Below are 17904 nucleotides of genomic sequence, written 5' to 3'. Positions count from 1 at the left end.
TTCAGCTACGTGAATACCGTAGCTGAAGTTGCGTATTTTAGGTCGGCTTACCTAGCGGTGAGGACGCGGGAAAGTCGACCGCTACCGCGCTGCCGCCGACTCCGCTGCCGCCTCCTGCCGAGGTGGATTTCCGGAGTCGACGGCAGAGCGATCAGGGATCGATTTTACCGCGTCTTCAGTAGACGCGGTAAGTCGATCCCCGATAAACCGATTGCTACCCGCCGGATCGGCGGGTAGTGAAGACAAAGCCTTATGCAGATCAGAACATTCATGAAGCTGAACACAGCCAGGGAGTGAACAGGAGCATCACTAAAAGTGCTTGACATGAATTTAATGGCACAGTTTAAAAAAAAAAAGAGAAGAAAAAAGCAAACAGCTGCAGTGGCCTTGAATTGAGAAGTAGAAAAGGCAGGATAGGCAGAGAGGGAAAATTCCCACCAAATATTTAAATGCTACCTTAGGCTTAACTCTGTCTCTCAGACTGCAATAGCTAGGAGGAAAATATAGGAAGTAATGAATAATTCCATCTGTGAGGAGGGCCAGTCTTATAAAACTTGTTATAAAGTTAGGCTTTTGAGTAAATTGCATAATAGAGCATAAAGCCACATTGCAGACAGATAGGTTGATTGAAGTTTATTGAAGAAGTTTCATGAAATCAGGATACTTCACAACAAGCATAAAGTAATAGGAACGTGGTAATGGGGATCATGGTTCATAAAAGCTCGGAACCTTCCTCCCCCTTCCGCCCCCCCATAAAAACACAAGCGAAGAACACAGGCAATGAGATACAGACATTGTTTACATGTGATACAGCTCATAACGGTCACCAAAGCATAATGTTCACCCTTTAGTTTCTGCGTATTTGTTACTGTGCACATATAAACCATAGATCTTGTGTCATCTCTACTTCATGTTCATGCTCTCCTGGCTGACAGAGAGGAGCTTGATTCAATTGTGAGGTTTCCACAGGACCTAGAAAACTGTGGCTGGGTTGGTGCTAATGCCCCATTGGATATAGGCGTGAGTTATGAGGACTGAGTAGCGAATCCACTGACTATTAAGCAAGCGGTTGTCTAGTATAGAAGACGAACCAGTGGAAACGAAGACTGTATTATATGATGCAGGGAGTGTGAGAGAAATACCCCAGAGAGAAAGGGGATATGGAGGAGCAAGATGAACTCAGAAATATTAAGACTGCCTCTGACTAGATGTAACACACCTGTTCGCCAAACCCACTGGTGAGAGATATTGCACCTCCCAAGCACTAGGGGGAGAGAGAGGTCTCTGTTGGTTGACTAATATGGAGCACAAAGATGGAAACATGACTCACTAGGCAAGCCTGATGTTTATTTAGAGAAAAAACGTTTACATGTAGCCAGGCATAGGGCCAGTTTCGGCTCTCAGTTACACTGGTGTAAATCTGGATTTGGCGTTAGTCCGGATTTACATTGATCCAAGCAAGAACAGGAATAGGATCAAAATCTGTTAATTTCGATGAGCCGAGTTCTGCCGCCCTGGAACTCGTTAACCAGCAGGGCCGATTATTCATTCAGAATTTGCACGAAGCCGTTAAGGCTGGGGTTTGATGCACTACGCCTGTGAGTTAAGCGGTGTGGAGAAAGGGCTCGTCCTCCTAAAGCCAATAATGCCTCACCTAACGGGAATGTGACTCATGCAGCTCTTAAATGGTATTGAATGGGATCTTTTCCTCCCCTGCAAGCCTGTGCCTTGGAGATGGTTTGGGCTGTGCTGCCATGAGGAGGCAGTGTCATATTTCTTCAGGCTGGGGTGAACTGGGGGCTTGGTTGGCACTTTAGCTGCGGATACTCTTTTTGGTGGAGGTGGTTTTCGAGATGATCTTCATGCTGGAGCTGCTTCCCCCTCCGGCGCTGAATCCTCCCACCAGACCCCTCCCGCTGCTGGCGCTGAAGCTGCTTCCTCCAATGCCGTAGCCGAGTCCGGATGCATTTCCCAGCCCGACCCCCAGGCCCATCCCACCCCCAGTGCCGTAGCTACTTCCACCGGCCGAGGTGACCACAGCTGTGAAGCAGAAGAAAGCAGAGGTTTAGATGGCCCGGAGCAGCAGCCTGCCAGTCACAGAAGAAAAGGCAAACCTTTTGTTTCAAACGGCCGAAGCTGGGGGGTTTCCACCAGTTCCCTTGGAGATCCTCCCGCTGTCTAGTATATTTCACTACTATGCAGTTGCCTAATACTCACGCAGAGTCTCTGTTCTCCCCCTGCAGGGGGCGGGTTACTAAATCCCATTGAAATCAGGCCTTCTAATTTTGCCTTCCCTTAGTTTCCCCTTTGCTCATTTAATTTAACCCTTCTCCTTTCCTGGTCTACAAGTACCTGTCTCTCTGAGATGGACCCATATGCTTCCCCTGCTTTTTCGCCTTACCAGTTGTTGGGCCAAACGATGTAGTACGGCCCCAATTCTTCCCATTTATACTGATTTTACGACTTTGCTAACCTCAATGGCATTACTCCTGCTGTCACTGAGAGCAGAATAGGACCCATTTAGGTCTTTCAATCTTTACCCTCCAGACCTTGGGTCTAATTCTGGATTCTTGTTGGTTTGTTGATGTCTTTCTGGTCACAAAAGGTGCTCTCGGGGCAAGACCCTTGCATTCATAGATTCATAGATTCTAGGACTGGAAGGGACCTCGAGAGGTCATCGAGTCCAGTCCCCTGCCCGCATGGCAGGACCAAATACTGTCTAGACCATCCCTGATAGACATTTATCTAACCTACTCTTAAATATCTCCAGAGATGGAGATTCCACAACCTCCCTAGGCAATTTATTCCAGTGTTTAACCACCCTGACAGTTAGGAACTTTTTCCTAATGTCCAACCTAGACCTCCCTTGCTGCAGTTTAAGCCCATTGCTTCGTGTTCTATCCTCAGAGGCTAAGGTGAACAAGTTTTCTCCCTCCTCCTTATGACACCCTTTTAGATACCTGAAAACTGCTATCATGTCACCTCTCAGTCTTCTCTTTTCCAAACTAAACAAACCCAATTCTTTCAGCCTTCCTTCATAGGTCATGTTCTCAAGACCTTTAATCATTCTTGTTGCTCTTCTCTGGACCCTTTCCAATTTCTCCACATCTTTCTTGAAATGCGGTGCCCAGAACTGGACACAATACTCCAGCTGAGGCCTAACCAGAGCAGAGTAGAGCGGAAGAATGACTTCCATTCCACTGATAGTAGCCCTTTCTCACACGAGTATTCTCACTGCCTTCCGTAAGCCCAAGGGTGGAAATCACTATTGTTCACACTCTGACACAGAGAGACTCCGCACCACTTTTGTGGGATTTAGGAGGTTCACGTGCCTTGTGCTTGCCCCTTTGCACAAGAGTGATTTGCACCCCAAATACATGATGAGACGTTCTCAGGTTCAAGACCTGACCTAAGAGAAATATTCGGGGTGCTGCTGTCTCAACAGTGCCATACAGAGCTGCAAAACCCTGAATTCATTACATATCTGCTACCTTGGATGGTACCAAGTATCAGAGGGGTAGCCGTGTTAGTCTGTATCCACAAAAAACAACGAATTCACAAAAACAATTTGTTGTTTTTGTGGACACAGACTAACACGGTTACCGCTCTGATATCTGCTACCATTGCAGCCTCATATAGAATCATAAAAATGTAGGGTGAGAAGGGACCTTGAGAGATCATCAAGTCCAGCCCCCTGTGCTGAGGCAGGACCAAAGAATCATAGAATATAAGGAACCTCAGGAGGTCATCTAGTCCAACCAGCTGCTCAAAGCAGAACCAATCCCAGACAGATTCCTAAATGGCCCCCTCAAGGATCAAATTCACAACCCTGGGTTTAGCAAGTCAATACTCAAACCACTGAGCTATCCCTCCCCCTAGGGGATGAAACCCTAGACAGGGGTTTGTCCAGCTTGTTCTTCAAAACTTCCAATGATGGGGATTCCACATCCTCCCTTGGAAACCTATTCCAGAGCTTAACTACCCTTATAATCAGAAAGTTTTTCCTAATGTCTAACCTCAATCTCTCTTGCTGCAAATTAAGCCCATTACATCTTGTCCTACTTTCAGTGGACATGGAGAACAATTGATCGCCATCCCTTTGTGCTCTGCACTATCAGCAAACCCTAGCTCTCCCTAGGAATAACGACTCTCTTTGAGTTTTCATCTCATTGAGCGTCTAGCATTTGGGAGCCAGAATACTTACAGATGTTCACTGCACCAACACCTTCTCCAGCTAGCCTGTTGGGGGCAGGGGGGGGGGGGAAGAAAGGTGTTGTTATGATTGTTATAAGCAATTTGCCCCCCAGGATTGTGGTACTGAGTCATTTAGAAGGCTAAGACATTTAGCACTACAGTAAGACCTGTCTTCCTTGGTAAGTTCAGACACAAACGATACCCATTAACTTGTAGGAAGATCACTACAATCTATGTTTGAAATTTGAAATACAGTTTTAGGACCAGAACCTCAGCTGATGTACACTAATGTTTACATCAGTGGAAGATCTGTCCCTAAGTGATGAAATTCACCACTGGGCAGAGGGCCAGTGCCAAAGACCTATGTAACACCTAAGGATATGTCTACACAGCAAAGAAAAACTTGTGGTCAGCCCATGCCAGCTGACTTGGGTTCACGGGGCATGGGCTGTAGGGCTATTTCATTGCCTCCTAATCCTAGAGCCCGGGCTCCAGCCAGAACCCAGATGTCTACACACCAACAAAACAACCCCACAGCCCAAGCCCCATGAACCTGAGTCAACTGGCCAGCCACGGGTGTCTAGTTGCTGTGTAGACATACCCTGAGTGGCTTAAGTGGTGCACATGCAATATTTTTGGCCATCTGATCTGGATTCAATTTCATCCTCTGAGCATCGAATTGTGTCCCATATTCACAGGCCTTAATTAACTCCTCTTCCTGTTGCAGACTGGAGGGCTGCCTTTTAGAGCTGGCTGGTGAGAAATGATGTCTTTTTCCTTGCAAAAAAATTCAACAAAAACGAACCCTTTCCTCATTTTATCAAAAAATGTCTCTGAAACTCTTCAGGGTTTTGCTTACTTCATCCCCAGACCAATCTTCCTCCCCTCGATCCCTCCCCTCCACTGAATTTTTTTAGAATTTTCAGTGGGAATGTGAAAATATTTCCTTTTCGGCAATTGAAATTTTTGGACTTTGGGGTTTTTTTTGACAAAAACTGATTTTTTTTTTTTTTTTGCAAAAATTTAAACCGGGAAGCCATTTTCAGTCCAAAAACGTTTTAAGGCATTTTTTTCAGCCAGCTCTAATGTATATACCACCCACCTGTTCTCCTCTCCTTCCAGCAGTTTCCTGTAGGTGGCGATCTCGATATCCAGGGCCAGCTTGACGTTCATCAGCTCCTGGTACTCCCGCAGCTGACGCGCCAAGTCTGCCTTGGCCTTCTGCAGGGCTTCCTCCAGCTCAGCTAGTTTTCCCTGGGCATCTTTAAGGGCTAGTTCGCCGCGCTGCTCGGCATCGGCAATGGCTGTCTGCAGACTGGCGCACTGCAAAGGTAGGAAATGCGTACGGTGAATGAATCCCATTGGGAGCACGTGTGAATTTGCAATCTACCAGCCTGATCACTTCAGTGGGACCAATCAGGGATGGCAAGAATGCTTGCAGAAAGGTTGCGGCCTGTATCGTTGAACTGTGTGTATGTATCTCTTGACTCAGTATGAAACTCAGGGTTAAAGAGATTGACCCAGATCTCCATTTGGTGCCTTTAAGCCACCTCTGCACTCCCTAGATCTCTAGGCTTGACACCCCCTCCAGTGCCTGCCCCCTAGAACAACCTCAGGACTGTGTAACTTATTCTGTTTTGTAACACCCCTTGGGACCATCATCATAATAATTCTTACCTCTTATATTGTGCTTTTTCCTCAGTAGTTCTCAAAGCCCTTTACACAGGAGGTGAGGGTTGTTATCCCCTTATTTTACAGAAGGGGAAACTGAAGCAGAAAGGTGATATGACTTGCCCAAGGTCACCCGCAGGCCAATGGCAGAGTCAGGATTTGAACCCATCTCTCCTGAGTCCCAGGCCAGCGGCCCACAGTGCCCGTTATTGTTGGAGGACAGCATGCTCCAGCCATCACCTCTCACACCCCTGGTAGCATGGAGCTGCTGCTAAGGCAGTCCTGGATTCCTAGGAGGGATTCCAGTCCTGAAATTCTGAGATCCCTCCTTCCCCTCCACCCACGTCCCAGAATGTAACCATCACGCGGACGTGCCTGCTTCTTCACATTGTCAATTTCTGAGCGGAGCCTCTGAATCATGCGGTTCATCTCAGAGATCTCGATCTTGGTGTTCCGCAGGTCGTCCCCGTGTCTGCCAGCGGTCAGCTGCAGCTCCTCATACTGTGATAGACAGGGGGGATAGAGGTGGCAGAGTCAGACATGGAGAGGAGGGTGAAATCGGCATCATAGGGGATCACAGTGAGCCACTGGAAACTATTGAAGGGAACCAATTTCTTCCACCTCTTCCTTTGTGTGTAGCTACATTGACGCTCGGAGCTAGGGGTGTGATTCCCAGCTTGCATAGACATACTTGCGCTAGCTTGCATTGAGCTGGTGTGCTAAAAATAGGAGTGTTGTTGGGGTCACAAGGGCAGTGGCAATGATGGCCCGGGCTAGCTACCCCGAGTATGTACCCACAGGTTCCGGGTGGGTTAGTATGTGTACATAAGCTGGGAATCACAGCCCAGGCCCAAATGTAGATATATCCTAAAATTCAGTTCTTGCTTAGAAACTGTAACGCATTTCACCATTCCCCTGTCCCAGTAAGAAATTCAAGGTCCATATGGCAAGGAGGTGAAATGGGTTTCTAAGGGTGTATCTACACTGGGGGTGTAGTTTCCAGCTCAGGTAGACATACCCGCTCTAGCTCTGATCAAGTTAGCATACTAAAAATATCAGTATCAGGGTGACGGTGTGAAAGGCAGGATGCGATAGCCTCCATGTGTACATCGCCATGTGAAACCCTAGGTCTGTTCTTGGGGCGTCCTTTTCCATCCTGCAAAAACTTTTGAGCTTAAAAACAACCACTACAGAATTGTCCTGAATTGGGGCAAAAAGTCAAAATTTCAAAATTTTTCACCCCCAAATACCCCCCCCATTGTGTTTTGGGTCAGCTTCAGTGAATTCAATGTTTCGTTTCCATTTTCACCCCCCTTTTAAATTATTTTTAAGCAATAAAATAACATAAATTTGAAACAAGAAGTCATTTCAAAACCAAAATGTGTTCTGAAAATGTTGAAACTTTTCCCTCCGATTCTTTTTTTAAAAATGTTGTCTGGATCGATAACAATTCTGCGGAAATTTTCGCTTTGGTTGAAACTACACTTTTCCACACAAAACTGGTTTGACGAACATCTCTCCACCAAACCTAGTGATGAATATCATAGTCCAAACTCTCAGAACTCCAGTGCCACTCACCTTGGTTTGGTACCAAGACTCTGCCTCAGCTCGGCTCCTATTAGCAATATCCTCGTATTGAGCTTTGACCTCTGCGATGATGCCGTCCAGGTCCAGATTTCGGCTGTTGTCCATTGAAAGGACGACAGAAGTGTCAGAGATTTGCGACTGCAAATGAGCTAATTCCTGGAAATCAAAGAAAAATGACATTGGGGGTCTGGATCTCTCCTCCTCTCCTGTTCTGAGTCTTCTTCACAGAAACGTTGCATGGTAAAACACCAACATAAAGGGAACCACGGCCCTATAAACTCCATGCATGGCTATGAGCATGTATTTCTGAGTGGTTTGATTCTCTCTGATGTGAAGTTGGCTTCTGTGTGTGAAAAATGGCATTATGTTTGCCTCAGGAGACTTGGGAAAATTAGAACGGTCCTTACTGCTTCATAGAGAGCTCTCAGGAAGTTGACCTCGTCAGTCAGGGCGTCCACTTTAGCCTCCAGCTCCACCTTGTTCATGTAGGCAATGTCCACATCCTGAAAACATAGGAACAGAGATGGTCTAGCCAAACACCGCACAGCTGTTTTCCCCGATGAGGGCCATCAGGGCTTTAACACAAGCTGCCGGAGAACAACCCAGATGTATGGGCGTTCTGCTCTCTGTGGGTTTTGGATGAAAAAGCTTTCGGTGGACAAAATGTTGAGCGGCTCTAAACAGTCTCTTTCCCCACAGCCCCAGGCCCCATAAAAGAGCTTCCCTGTAGCTATTGAATGGAATTTCCAAAGCAATCCGAGGGAGTTAGACACCCAAATCCCATTGGCGCTGGGCACTGAATTCCCTTACGCACATTTGGCTATTGCCCCCTGGATTGTTCAGGACCTAAGGGACATACATGGCTGCCGTTACCAAGGCTACGGAGCACCTCACAGTCTTTTAATGTAGTTAGCCTCACAGTGTCCCTATGAGATGGGGAAGCGCTATCCCCATTTCACAGCTGGAAAATTGAGGCACAGAGCCACTAAGGCCTGAAGGCACAAAAGGAGTTAGTCATCGTGATGCGCAGATGACTCTGACTCTTTGAAGGTGCGTCTACACTGCATCCTGCTTTTGGCGGCACTTAGAGTACGTACACTCCACATCCCATCTCCCCCTGAACAGGTCTAAATTGCAGGGTAGATGGTGAGGTCCTGCTTAGGTGCGTAAAGACACGCCTGAGCCCTGTAGGTATGTGCACAGGTATGTCCCCTACAGGTTCTCTACCTGCCCAAGCAGTGCCTCCCCCGTCTACATGGCTGTTTTTAGCAGTGTAATATGCTGCAGCTGCCGCCCCACTGCTGGAGCCTTTCCCCACTGCAGGGAAAGACTCTGGCAGCGGGGAAAGGCTGAGCCTTTCCCTGCGGCTTCCCCCCGCCAGAGCCTTTCACTGACACACCCAGCTTTACACCACGGTGTGGATGCAGCCTGCTCTTCGCTGCGGCGTGTAGCTACAGGTCCCCTATACACCGCCACAAGTGGTGTTCAGTGTAGACCGGGGTAGGCAACCTATGGCAGGCGTGCCAAAGGCGGCCCGCGAGCTGATTTTCAGTGGCCCTCACACTGCCCGGGTCCTGGCCACCGGTCTGGGGGGCTCTGCGTTTTAATTTAATTTTAAATGAAGCTTCTTAAACATTTTATAAACCTTATTTACTTTCCATACAACAATAGTTTAGTTCTATATTATAGACTTAGAGAAAGAGACCTTCTAAAAACGTTAAAATGTATGACTGGCATGCAAAACCTTATATTAGAGTGAATAAATGAAGACTCGGCACACCACTCCTGAAAGGTTGCCGACCCCTGGTGACGTAGCCTAAGAAGGCGTGAGAGAGAGAGAAAGAGCAAGCGAGCTCACGCACAAGCAGGAGGATGACTCTAGCCTGGTGAGTAGAGGACTTACCTGGGAGGTGGGCACCCCAGGAGCCAGTTCCCCTGCTCCCAGGAGAGAGTAAGGGAGCCCTAGGTCAGAATATCCTGTAACTCAGTGGTTAGGGCACTCACCTGAGAGGCAGCAGTTCCCTCTTCAAATCACTTCTCCCCCCTCAGATAAGGTAGGACCTGAATTGGGGATCTCCCACCTTCCTTAACCAGTGGGCTAAAAGCTAGGAGGGAGGTCTCCCTCCCCAGCTGTTTTATGTGAACTAGAGGAGGCCTATCGTATCGGGCCCTGTACGTGACTTAGGGCCGCCGAACGCCTGTTGTCCCCTGGTCTGTGAATCGCTCTAGGTCTTAGGCGGGAGATAGGCTCCGGGGCGGCCAGCGGGAGTGAGCCGTGCGCTCGCTCAACAGCAGAAACATCGGTTCGGTTTCACCTCAAACGTTTCGGCGCCGAGTGAGTTTCGGCGCCTATGGGGCTATGCGGGAGTTGTCCCCAAACTGGTCCTTAGGCACCTAACTCCTTTTGCGCATTCGGGCCTAGGTGACTTCCCCAAGAAGCAGAGCAGGGAATTGAAGCTGGGTCTCCCAGCTCCTAGGCTAACTTATAGCCATTGCTGGACAAGGGCTGTGTGTGATGGGGAGCGCATGGCTGGCTGGATGGGAGGGGGTAAATGCTCTAAATATGCATGGAGAGATGGGGGTAGTGTCAATCTGAGAAGTGGCAGAACAGCCAGGGTAGGGTTAACAGCTGGGGCTGATTCAGTGTCCCTTGGGAGCTGGTCCCCTGGGCTTTGGGTCAGACCCTAGGAGAGGAAGTTCTGGTGCTGTTGGCTGATCCAGAGGCACATCATTATCCTGGCTGGATGGCAGAAGGAGAGGCAGACCGGTCCGCCAGCTTTGCCTAAAAGAAGGGTTCCAGCGAGGATGGTGGGGGGAGCGCTGCGCCCTTTGATCTCTCAGGGTTGAAAGGGTAAAACAAATGCAAATGATTCATAGAATATTTGGGGTGGAAGAGACCTCAGGAGGTCATCTAGTCCAACCCCCTGCTCAAAGCAGGACCAATCCCCAACTAAATCATCCCAGCCAGGGCTTTGTCAAGCCGGGCCTTAAAAACCTCTAAGGATGGAGATCCCACCACCTCCCTAGGTAACCCATTCCAGTGCTTCACCACCCTCCTAGGGAAATAGTGTTTCCTGATATCCAGCCTAGACCTCCCCCACTGCAACTTGAGACCATTGCTCCTTGGTCTGTCATCTGCCACCACTGAGAACAGCCGAGCTCCATCCTCTCTGGAACCCCCCTTCAGGTAATTGAAGGCTGCTATCAAAGATTCCTTTTTAAAAATAAGTCCCCTGTTCCTTTTTCATCGAGATCTCTTACCTTCTTGAGCACCACAAATTCATTCTCTGCAGCCGTGCGCTTGTTGATCTCATCTTCGTACCTGGGCGGGAAGAAGGGGAGACAGGAGCCTTGTTACAGCTGGTGTAAGTATAACCATTTAGTATCCGCTGCCTGTCCTCTGCGAGCCCTTGCCACATGTTTTTCCTTGCATATCCTGGCCTGTTGTTACTAATGGCCAAGATATTAACAGTGGCTATCCATGAAATTGACAGAGCCTGTTCTGAGAGACCGTTTACCAGCTGGGAACAGGTCTCCTGGGACATCAGAAGGAGCAGCAGGATGATGTTGTGTATCTTCTGCCTGTATTGTGGCAGGCGTATAGGCCCAGCCTAGTTGCAAATACGGTACCCTGGGGCCAGACAATGGAAGGATGTCATCAGAGAACCTGCAAACCCTTCATTAAAGGCATGTTTTATCCTCCTCTAATTTTCCATCCTGCATGAAAGAAGTCTTGTAATCCCTGTAACTTTTCTCAGGCTGGAAGGGGTGGGAGGAGCCCTGGTTGAGCTCATCCGTGCCACACCTGCGTTAGTCAGCAGGGGCCGGATTCTGCACTGATGCCTGTCGTCCTGTTGACTTCAGTGGAGTCGCAAATGCAGGGGGTCTGAGGGCAGACTGTTGCCCAGTGCATATCTCTGGTACATGAAGAATCCAGAGTCTGAGTCCAGGATTTGACTCTCCGGTTTGGTAGGACATAGCGGTACCACTGAGCACTTGCAGGAGTATAAAGGCTAACAGTAAACACAGACGGCTGCCCAGCCCGCCATAAATTAATTCATTGGGGGGAGATTAAGAGCTACAATTTAAAGAGAGATTTTGTGCAGCTAATAAAACAAGTCAGGCAGGCCTGACTCTTCACGGATTTCAGATGCCCTTGCCTCGGGAATACAACACCCATTAGATGGCGTTATGACTGAACAAAGTTGCAGCCTGCATAGGTTTCTATGTATCGCAGGGTACGGCCACACTACCCGTTGGATCGGCGGGTAGTGATCGATCTATCAAGGATTGATTTATCGTGTCTCGTCTAGACGTGATAAATCGATCCCCGAACGCTCTCCCCGTAGACTCGGGAACTCCACCAGGGTGAGAGACGGAAGCGGAGTCGACGGGGGAGCCGCGGCCGTCGATCCCACGCCATGAGGCTGGGAGGTAAGTCGATCTAAGATACGTCGACTTCAGCTACGCTATTCTCATAGCTGAAGTTGCGTATCTTAGATCGATCACCCCCCCCCCCCCAGTGTAGACCAGGCCTTAGCTGCTACACAAGGAAAATTCGTTCAGCACGTGCCTATTTTTTGTAAAAGCCAAACTGAGTATGTATTTCTTGTTGTGGGACAAATTTGTTAAAAAAAAGTCAACTGAACAACGCCCCCCAAAACCCACTAAAATAAAAATCGACAAGGAGAGCAATCATCTCCCATGCTCCTTTCAACTCCCCACCTCCATGTACACCCATGAAACAAGCCACAGCCTTTTCTCGTTAGCCAGAGATTCTGGGGGATACTTTCAGGATAGGGGCTCCAAAGTCATCCCTATTCAGCAGAGCACTTATGCACATGCTTTCCTCAGAGACGACCCCGTGCCTGCTGAGAGTGGGGGACTGAGGGCAGCTGGCTTCAGCTGTGTTACTGAGCATGCTCAGTCCGTGTGAGCATGCTCAGTACTTCCTAAATGGGGGCCAGAGTGAACCCTGGGACTGTGCGGTCCATCCCTGGAAACGGATCCCGAGATTCATAGATTTCAAGGCCTGAAGGGATCATTGTGATGGTTAAGTTCAACTTTCTGAGTCACACAAACCATACAATTTCACACAGTAATTCCTGCATTGACCCCAGCAGACTTCATAATGAATGCAAGAACCCTCCTTAAAGTCCATCACTTCTGCTCTGTTGCAGACAGTATCTACTCTAGACCAGTGGTTCTCAAACTTATTTGATTGCTCTCCCCTTCTTTATGTCTGCAGTATTTTATGTCCCCTCCACCCTTGAGAGCAGAGAGTGCCTGGTGCCCAGCTCTGAAGGCAGCGCCGCTGCCAGCAGCAGCACAGAAGTAAGGGTGGCATGGAACATACAACTGTATGAACACATCCGCTTTTTATGCCCTGACCAACCCACAAAAAAATGTGTGATTTTTCCACAATATAAGTAGACCCCTATTCATTGCTATGGGTAAAATGTGTGCAGTAAGTTCCACCACCACCCCGAATACTTTCAGCACACCCCCCCCCCAAAAGGGGCCCACCCCTCAGTTTGAGAACCTCTGCTCTAGACATCACTTCCTACAATTTCCTGCTACCATTGCACCTTTACTGGTGATAACTGGTGACAGCTCTAATACAGACCAGCCACCAGCTGTTTAACCATCGTGCCATCTAATCCTAGTGGGATGACACGGTGAGTTGAAACACTGGTGCTCTGTCTGCACTAGCGCTCCTCCCATCGCTACCTCCAGGCATGCTGCACTAGAGGTGGGAAATTGACTAGCATAGGCTAGAGGGACTAGATTGCAGAAAGTGCATCTTATTATTATGAACAACAGTCCATTCCAAGTTCCAGCCCCTAGTTCTTCTGGATTTAGATCCACAATTTTTAGCTCTATGTTCACTGATTCCCATTACAAAAGATGCCTGAGAGCTGCATGTCCAAGGTACGACTGGAACACAATAAAGAAGGGATCAGATGGATACCCCCTACTAAGCACTGAAATACTAATGGCGAAATCCTGGCTCTGCTGAAATCAATAGCAAAACTCACATTGACTAAGGGCCAGATTTTCAAAAGAACTTAGCTCCCAGATAGTCACTGAGTGACGTAATGATGCCAGTATAAGTTTGTAGCGCAGACCTGGCCTTTGTTTTTTGGTACGACACCAATGGGTGTGGCATAAGAATTTGAGTACAATAGCATAGTATTGCGTAGCAGAATATAATTCCTTCCAGTTTTGCTTACCTGATCCTGAAATCTTCTACGGTGTCCTGCATGTTCTTCAGCTCTCCATCCAGCCGAAGTCTTTCACCTCCAAGAGCTTCTAGCTGCCTCCTCAAATTATTGATGTAAGCCTCAAACATGGGTTCAATATTACTTTTCGCGGTTTTTTGCTCCTGCAACAGGCACCATTTGGTCTCCAGCACCTTATTCTGCTGCTCCAGGAACCGGACCTGAATCCCATCAGACAAAATACTGAAGCATTTGAAGTAGCCTCATCAGTTTACCAAAAAACAAGACAAAACCTCAGCCACGCTTCTTATGAACTAGACTTGAAGGTCTTCTGGTCCGGGACTTTGTCTTACGTGCATTATGGCTTTAAATGGGCATGTACATCTAATACACAACCACACAAGTCAGAAAAACGGGGGCTAATAGTCAATTGTTTCTATCTGTCTAGATAAATGTGTGTATATTGTCGTGCCAGTAGAGAGACAAGGTGGGTGAGATAATATCTTTTATTGGACCAACTTATGTCGGTGACAAAGACAATCTACACCGAGCTCTATTGTCACCTGAAGGAGAGCTCTGCATAAGCTCAAAAGCTTGTCTCTCTCATCAACAGAAGTTGGGCCAATAAAAGATATTACCTCACCTATCTTGTCTCTCTAATATCCTGGGACTGACACAGCTACAACAACACTGTAGCATCAGGAAACATTTTACATTTTAAGCTCTTGGGACTGTGTCCTTATCTTCCTTTACATCTTATTCACATTTTTGGGTGCTTAATAAATAATAAATATGCTATTTTAGGTGGGACTTAAAAGCGAGGCACTACAATTTGTTTTAAACTTCACGTTCAATCAATAGTCTTATGCAAATTGTTAGACAATGTATTTTTGTTGCAAGAAAACAGGCTCAGAGAGATGCACAGCCGTGCAAATGTATAATGGAAATGGACCAGCCCTGGCACAAAATCTACTTGCCTGCTTTCTCCAAGATGGTAATGCTATTTTAACTTGTCTGTTTTAAAGAACAAAATTATTTTCCCCAGCTAAGTGTGTGAGTAGAAAATTTCAAGAATCTTGCACTTCCTATGCAAATGCTACAGAACTCTGAGAGACGGGACGATGAAGGATCGAAATCCATATTTCATGGCTGGCCGGAACCTTGTAGCAGGTGGAACTAATGCCCTGGATCTGACCAGGGTGCAGAGTGAAAACCCAGATATGAACTGACTGAAGATTTTGTCACTCCTAACGGAGAACAATATGAATCATAGAACATTTAACATATCTTGACTAGCCAATGGCGTGCATGCCAGGAGAGGCTTCACGGATGAAGCTGATCATGCCTTACCTTGTCGATGAAGGAAGCAAATTTATTGTTGAGGGTTTTGATCTGCTCCTTCTCCTCCTTCCGCACCTTCTGGATGGTGTGGTCGATCTCCAGGTTGAGGGGTGCCAGGAGGTTCTGGTTGACAGTGACTTCATGGATGCCACCAGCGCCGGGTGCGAATCCACCACCAAACCCATATCCAGCTCCGCCAATCCTATACCCAGCCCCACCGTAACCTAACCCATAACCATATCCAGATCTAACAGCGCGATAGCCTCCGCTAACGGAAATTCTTTTGCTTCCACCTAGACCATGGAAGCTCCTGCTGCCAAAACCACCGCCACAGACCCTTCCCAGACCTCCGCCACCTCCCCGTGAAACAGAGATGGAGCTGAAGCTGGTTCGGCTACCTGGGATAACGGCGGAGGAGGCACTAAAATTCCTAGTGGCTCCACCTGACCTAATGCTGATGGTTTTCTGAGCCATGGCTTCCGATCGCAAGGTGTGAGGAGCGGTTGGGATGAGATGCAAAGGAGGAGAGAGATTCTTCTGTGCTCGGGTCTGGAGTGTTCCCCCTTTTTATCTGTTTGAAGAGCTGGGCTTGGTCACAGAAGGTCTCAGATCATTTGGCTGAATTAATCGGTTTGGTATGCCTGGCAGTGGCCCATCTTTCCCAACCCGCTAATCACTGGGCTGACCTGGAACATAATATCCTGGCAACCTATAAACTCATAAAGCTGACCAGAATTTTCCAACCTGTATTTTTCAGAGCAGAGATTATTTAAAAAAAAAAATTCCAAGGGCTCCCTCGGGGTTTGCTTTTAACTCTGCACAAACAGCCTTTCATTTTCCAAGCTGAGGGGAATTAAATAGGAAAGTTATAGCTGCTGAGACAGCACCATTGGTATTTTTTGCTTCGGAACAGACCTGCTTGGCCACCCTTCTGCTTCCAGGGATGACTGTCTTTGTCCAGTCCTTAGGCACAACTACCACCATGATCAAAGTGTGTCGTGCCTGAGTAGGGTCAGATGAATGGTGTTCTTAAGTTTTGAAAGTGGAGTTGTTAATAATGCTCAGATTCTGACCCCGTTTACACCCGGGAGTAAATCTGAAGCAACTCCAATGAATTCAAGAGCTCGTCGCTTCGGAGATTTTTAAGGGCCAAAGGAACAACTGCGATAGTGGATCACAAGCTAAACATGAGTCAACAGGGTAACACTGTTGCAAAAAAAGAAAACCTTATTCTGGGATGTATTAGCAGGAGTGTTGTAAGCAAGTCACGAAAAGTAATTCTCCTGCTCTACTCCGTGCTGATTAGGCCTCAACTGGAGTATTGTGTCCAGTTCTGGGCGCCACATTTCAGGAAAGATGTGGACAAATTGGAGAAAGTCCAGAGAAGAGCAACAAAAATGATTAAAGGTCTAAAAAACATGACCTCTGAGGGAAGACTGAAAAAATTGGGTTTGTTTAGTCTGGAGAAGAGAAGACTGAGAGGGGACATGATAACAGTTTTCAAGTACATAAAATGTTGTTACAAAGAGGAGGGAGAAAAATTGTTCTTCTTAACCTCTGAGGATAGACCAAGAAGCAATGGGCTTCAATTGCAGCAAGGGAGGTTTAGGTTGGACAATAGGAAAAACTTCCTAACTGTCAGGGTGGTTAAGCACTGGAATAAATTGCCTAGGGAGGTTGTGGAATCTCCATCATTGGGGATTTTTAAGAGCAGGTTGGACAAACGCTTGTCAGGGATGGTCTAGATAATACTTAGTCCTGTCTTGAGTGTAGGAGACTGGACTAGATGACCTCTTGAGGTCCCTTCCAGTTCTACGATTCTATGATAATCTAGGCTGACATCCTGCATAACTCAGGCCGTAGAACTTCACTCAACAATTTTGTTCATAAGATCTCTTGGTATGATATTGCACAACCGTTCCCCAACTACTATCAGAGCACAGATGTCACAGCCTTGTCCAATAAAGACAAATATGCCAGCAAATATCCAAGTGCATTGAGGTGAAAGGGCATCTTAAGCCTTTAAAGAAGCAAGGACCCTGGCTTCCCACACACACTTCAATTCTCCTTAGTAGGAACTTCTACTCCTCTTAATTACGGTGCACTTAATTGGAATGTCTATATTTCAGGGAAATCTCCCAAGGAACCAATTTAGCTTGTTTAGGTCTCCATAAAGCTTCATAATCCTAAATAATAATGACCGTGGACAGGAGCGGCGCCAGGGTTTTTGGCACCCTACGCGGGGGTCCTTCTGCGCTCCCGGTCGTCGTCGGCAATTCTGCGGCGGGGGGGTCCTTCCGTGCTCCCGGTCTTCGGGGCACTTCGGCGGCGGGTCCCGGAGCGAGTGAAGGACCCGCCGCAGAATTGCCGCCGAAGACCCGGAGCGCGGAAGGACCCCCCCGCCGCCGAATTGCCGCCAATGGCGGCAAAATGCCACCCCCCCCCAAATCCTGGCGCCCTAGGTGACCGCCTAGGTCGCCTGAATGGAAGCGCCGGCCCTGACCGTGGATATGCCAGGAGGGAATTGTCATACATTCTGCTTAATGGCTTCCTCCAGCTCAGCTAGTTTTGCCCAGGCATCTTTAAGAGATAGTTTACATTTTGCATCAATTATATTTAAAAGGGGGATGATAAGAGGCACTGATATTATGCTTATTTTTCAGAGGAGCCAGATGAAGGACAGAGAGTTTGCAACTTGTTCAAGATCTCGCAGCCAGAGCTGGGGAACAAAACCTAGATCACCTGACTCCAAGCAGCATGTGTAATTCACTGAGTCCTGCCGCCAGCCAATAACTGGTATTTAACTAGGTTTTAAATAAGTGGGAAATTCTGAGTTCCTGGGTTTTCGTTAAGGGCCAAATCTTGGAGTTTGGGCCGTGATTTTAAGTCG

The 17904-nt window shown here is 47.7% G+C and overlaps 1 protein-coding gene across 2 annotated transcripts; it reads right to left on the bottom strand.

Annotated features, from left to right (window-relative positions):
* Positions 1-1813: 1813 nt before the first annotated feature.
* On the bottom strand, positions 1814-15497 carry LOC135891571 (keratin, type II cytoskeletal 5-like). 2 transcript variants are annotated; one of them, XM_065419144.1, is made up of 10 exons: positions 15024-15497; positions 13686-13894; positions 10714-10774; positions 7860-7955; positions 7444-7608; positions 6241-6366; positions 5297-5517; positions 4205-4239; positions 2256-2276; positions 1814-2040 (listed from the first exon to the last, which is right to left on the bottom strand). In XM_065419144.1, exons 1-10 carry the CDS (start codon positions 15486-15488, stop codon positions 1814-1816), a joined length of 1626 nt encoding a protein of 541 aa, XP_065275216.1. In that variant the 5' UTR covers positions 15489-15497. The 2 variants fall into 2 exon arrangements, with proteins under 2 accessions (XP_065275216.1, XP_065275215.1); XM_065419143.1 differs by lacking the exon at positions 2256-2276 and having other exon boundaries at positions 15024-15488.
* Between the last annotated feature and the right edge of the window lie 2407 nt (positions 15498-17904).

This window comes from Emys orbicularis, chromosome 19, assembly GCF_028017835.1.
Source record: "Emys orbicularis isolate rEmyOrb1 chromosome 19, rEmyOrb1.hap1, whole genome shotgun sequence".
Classification (NCBI taxonomy): domain Eukaryota; kingdom Metazoa; phylum Chordata; order Testudines; family Emydidae; genus Emys; species Emys orbicularis.
This window is presented reverse-complemented; position numbering and strand designations above follow the sequence as displayed.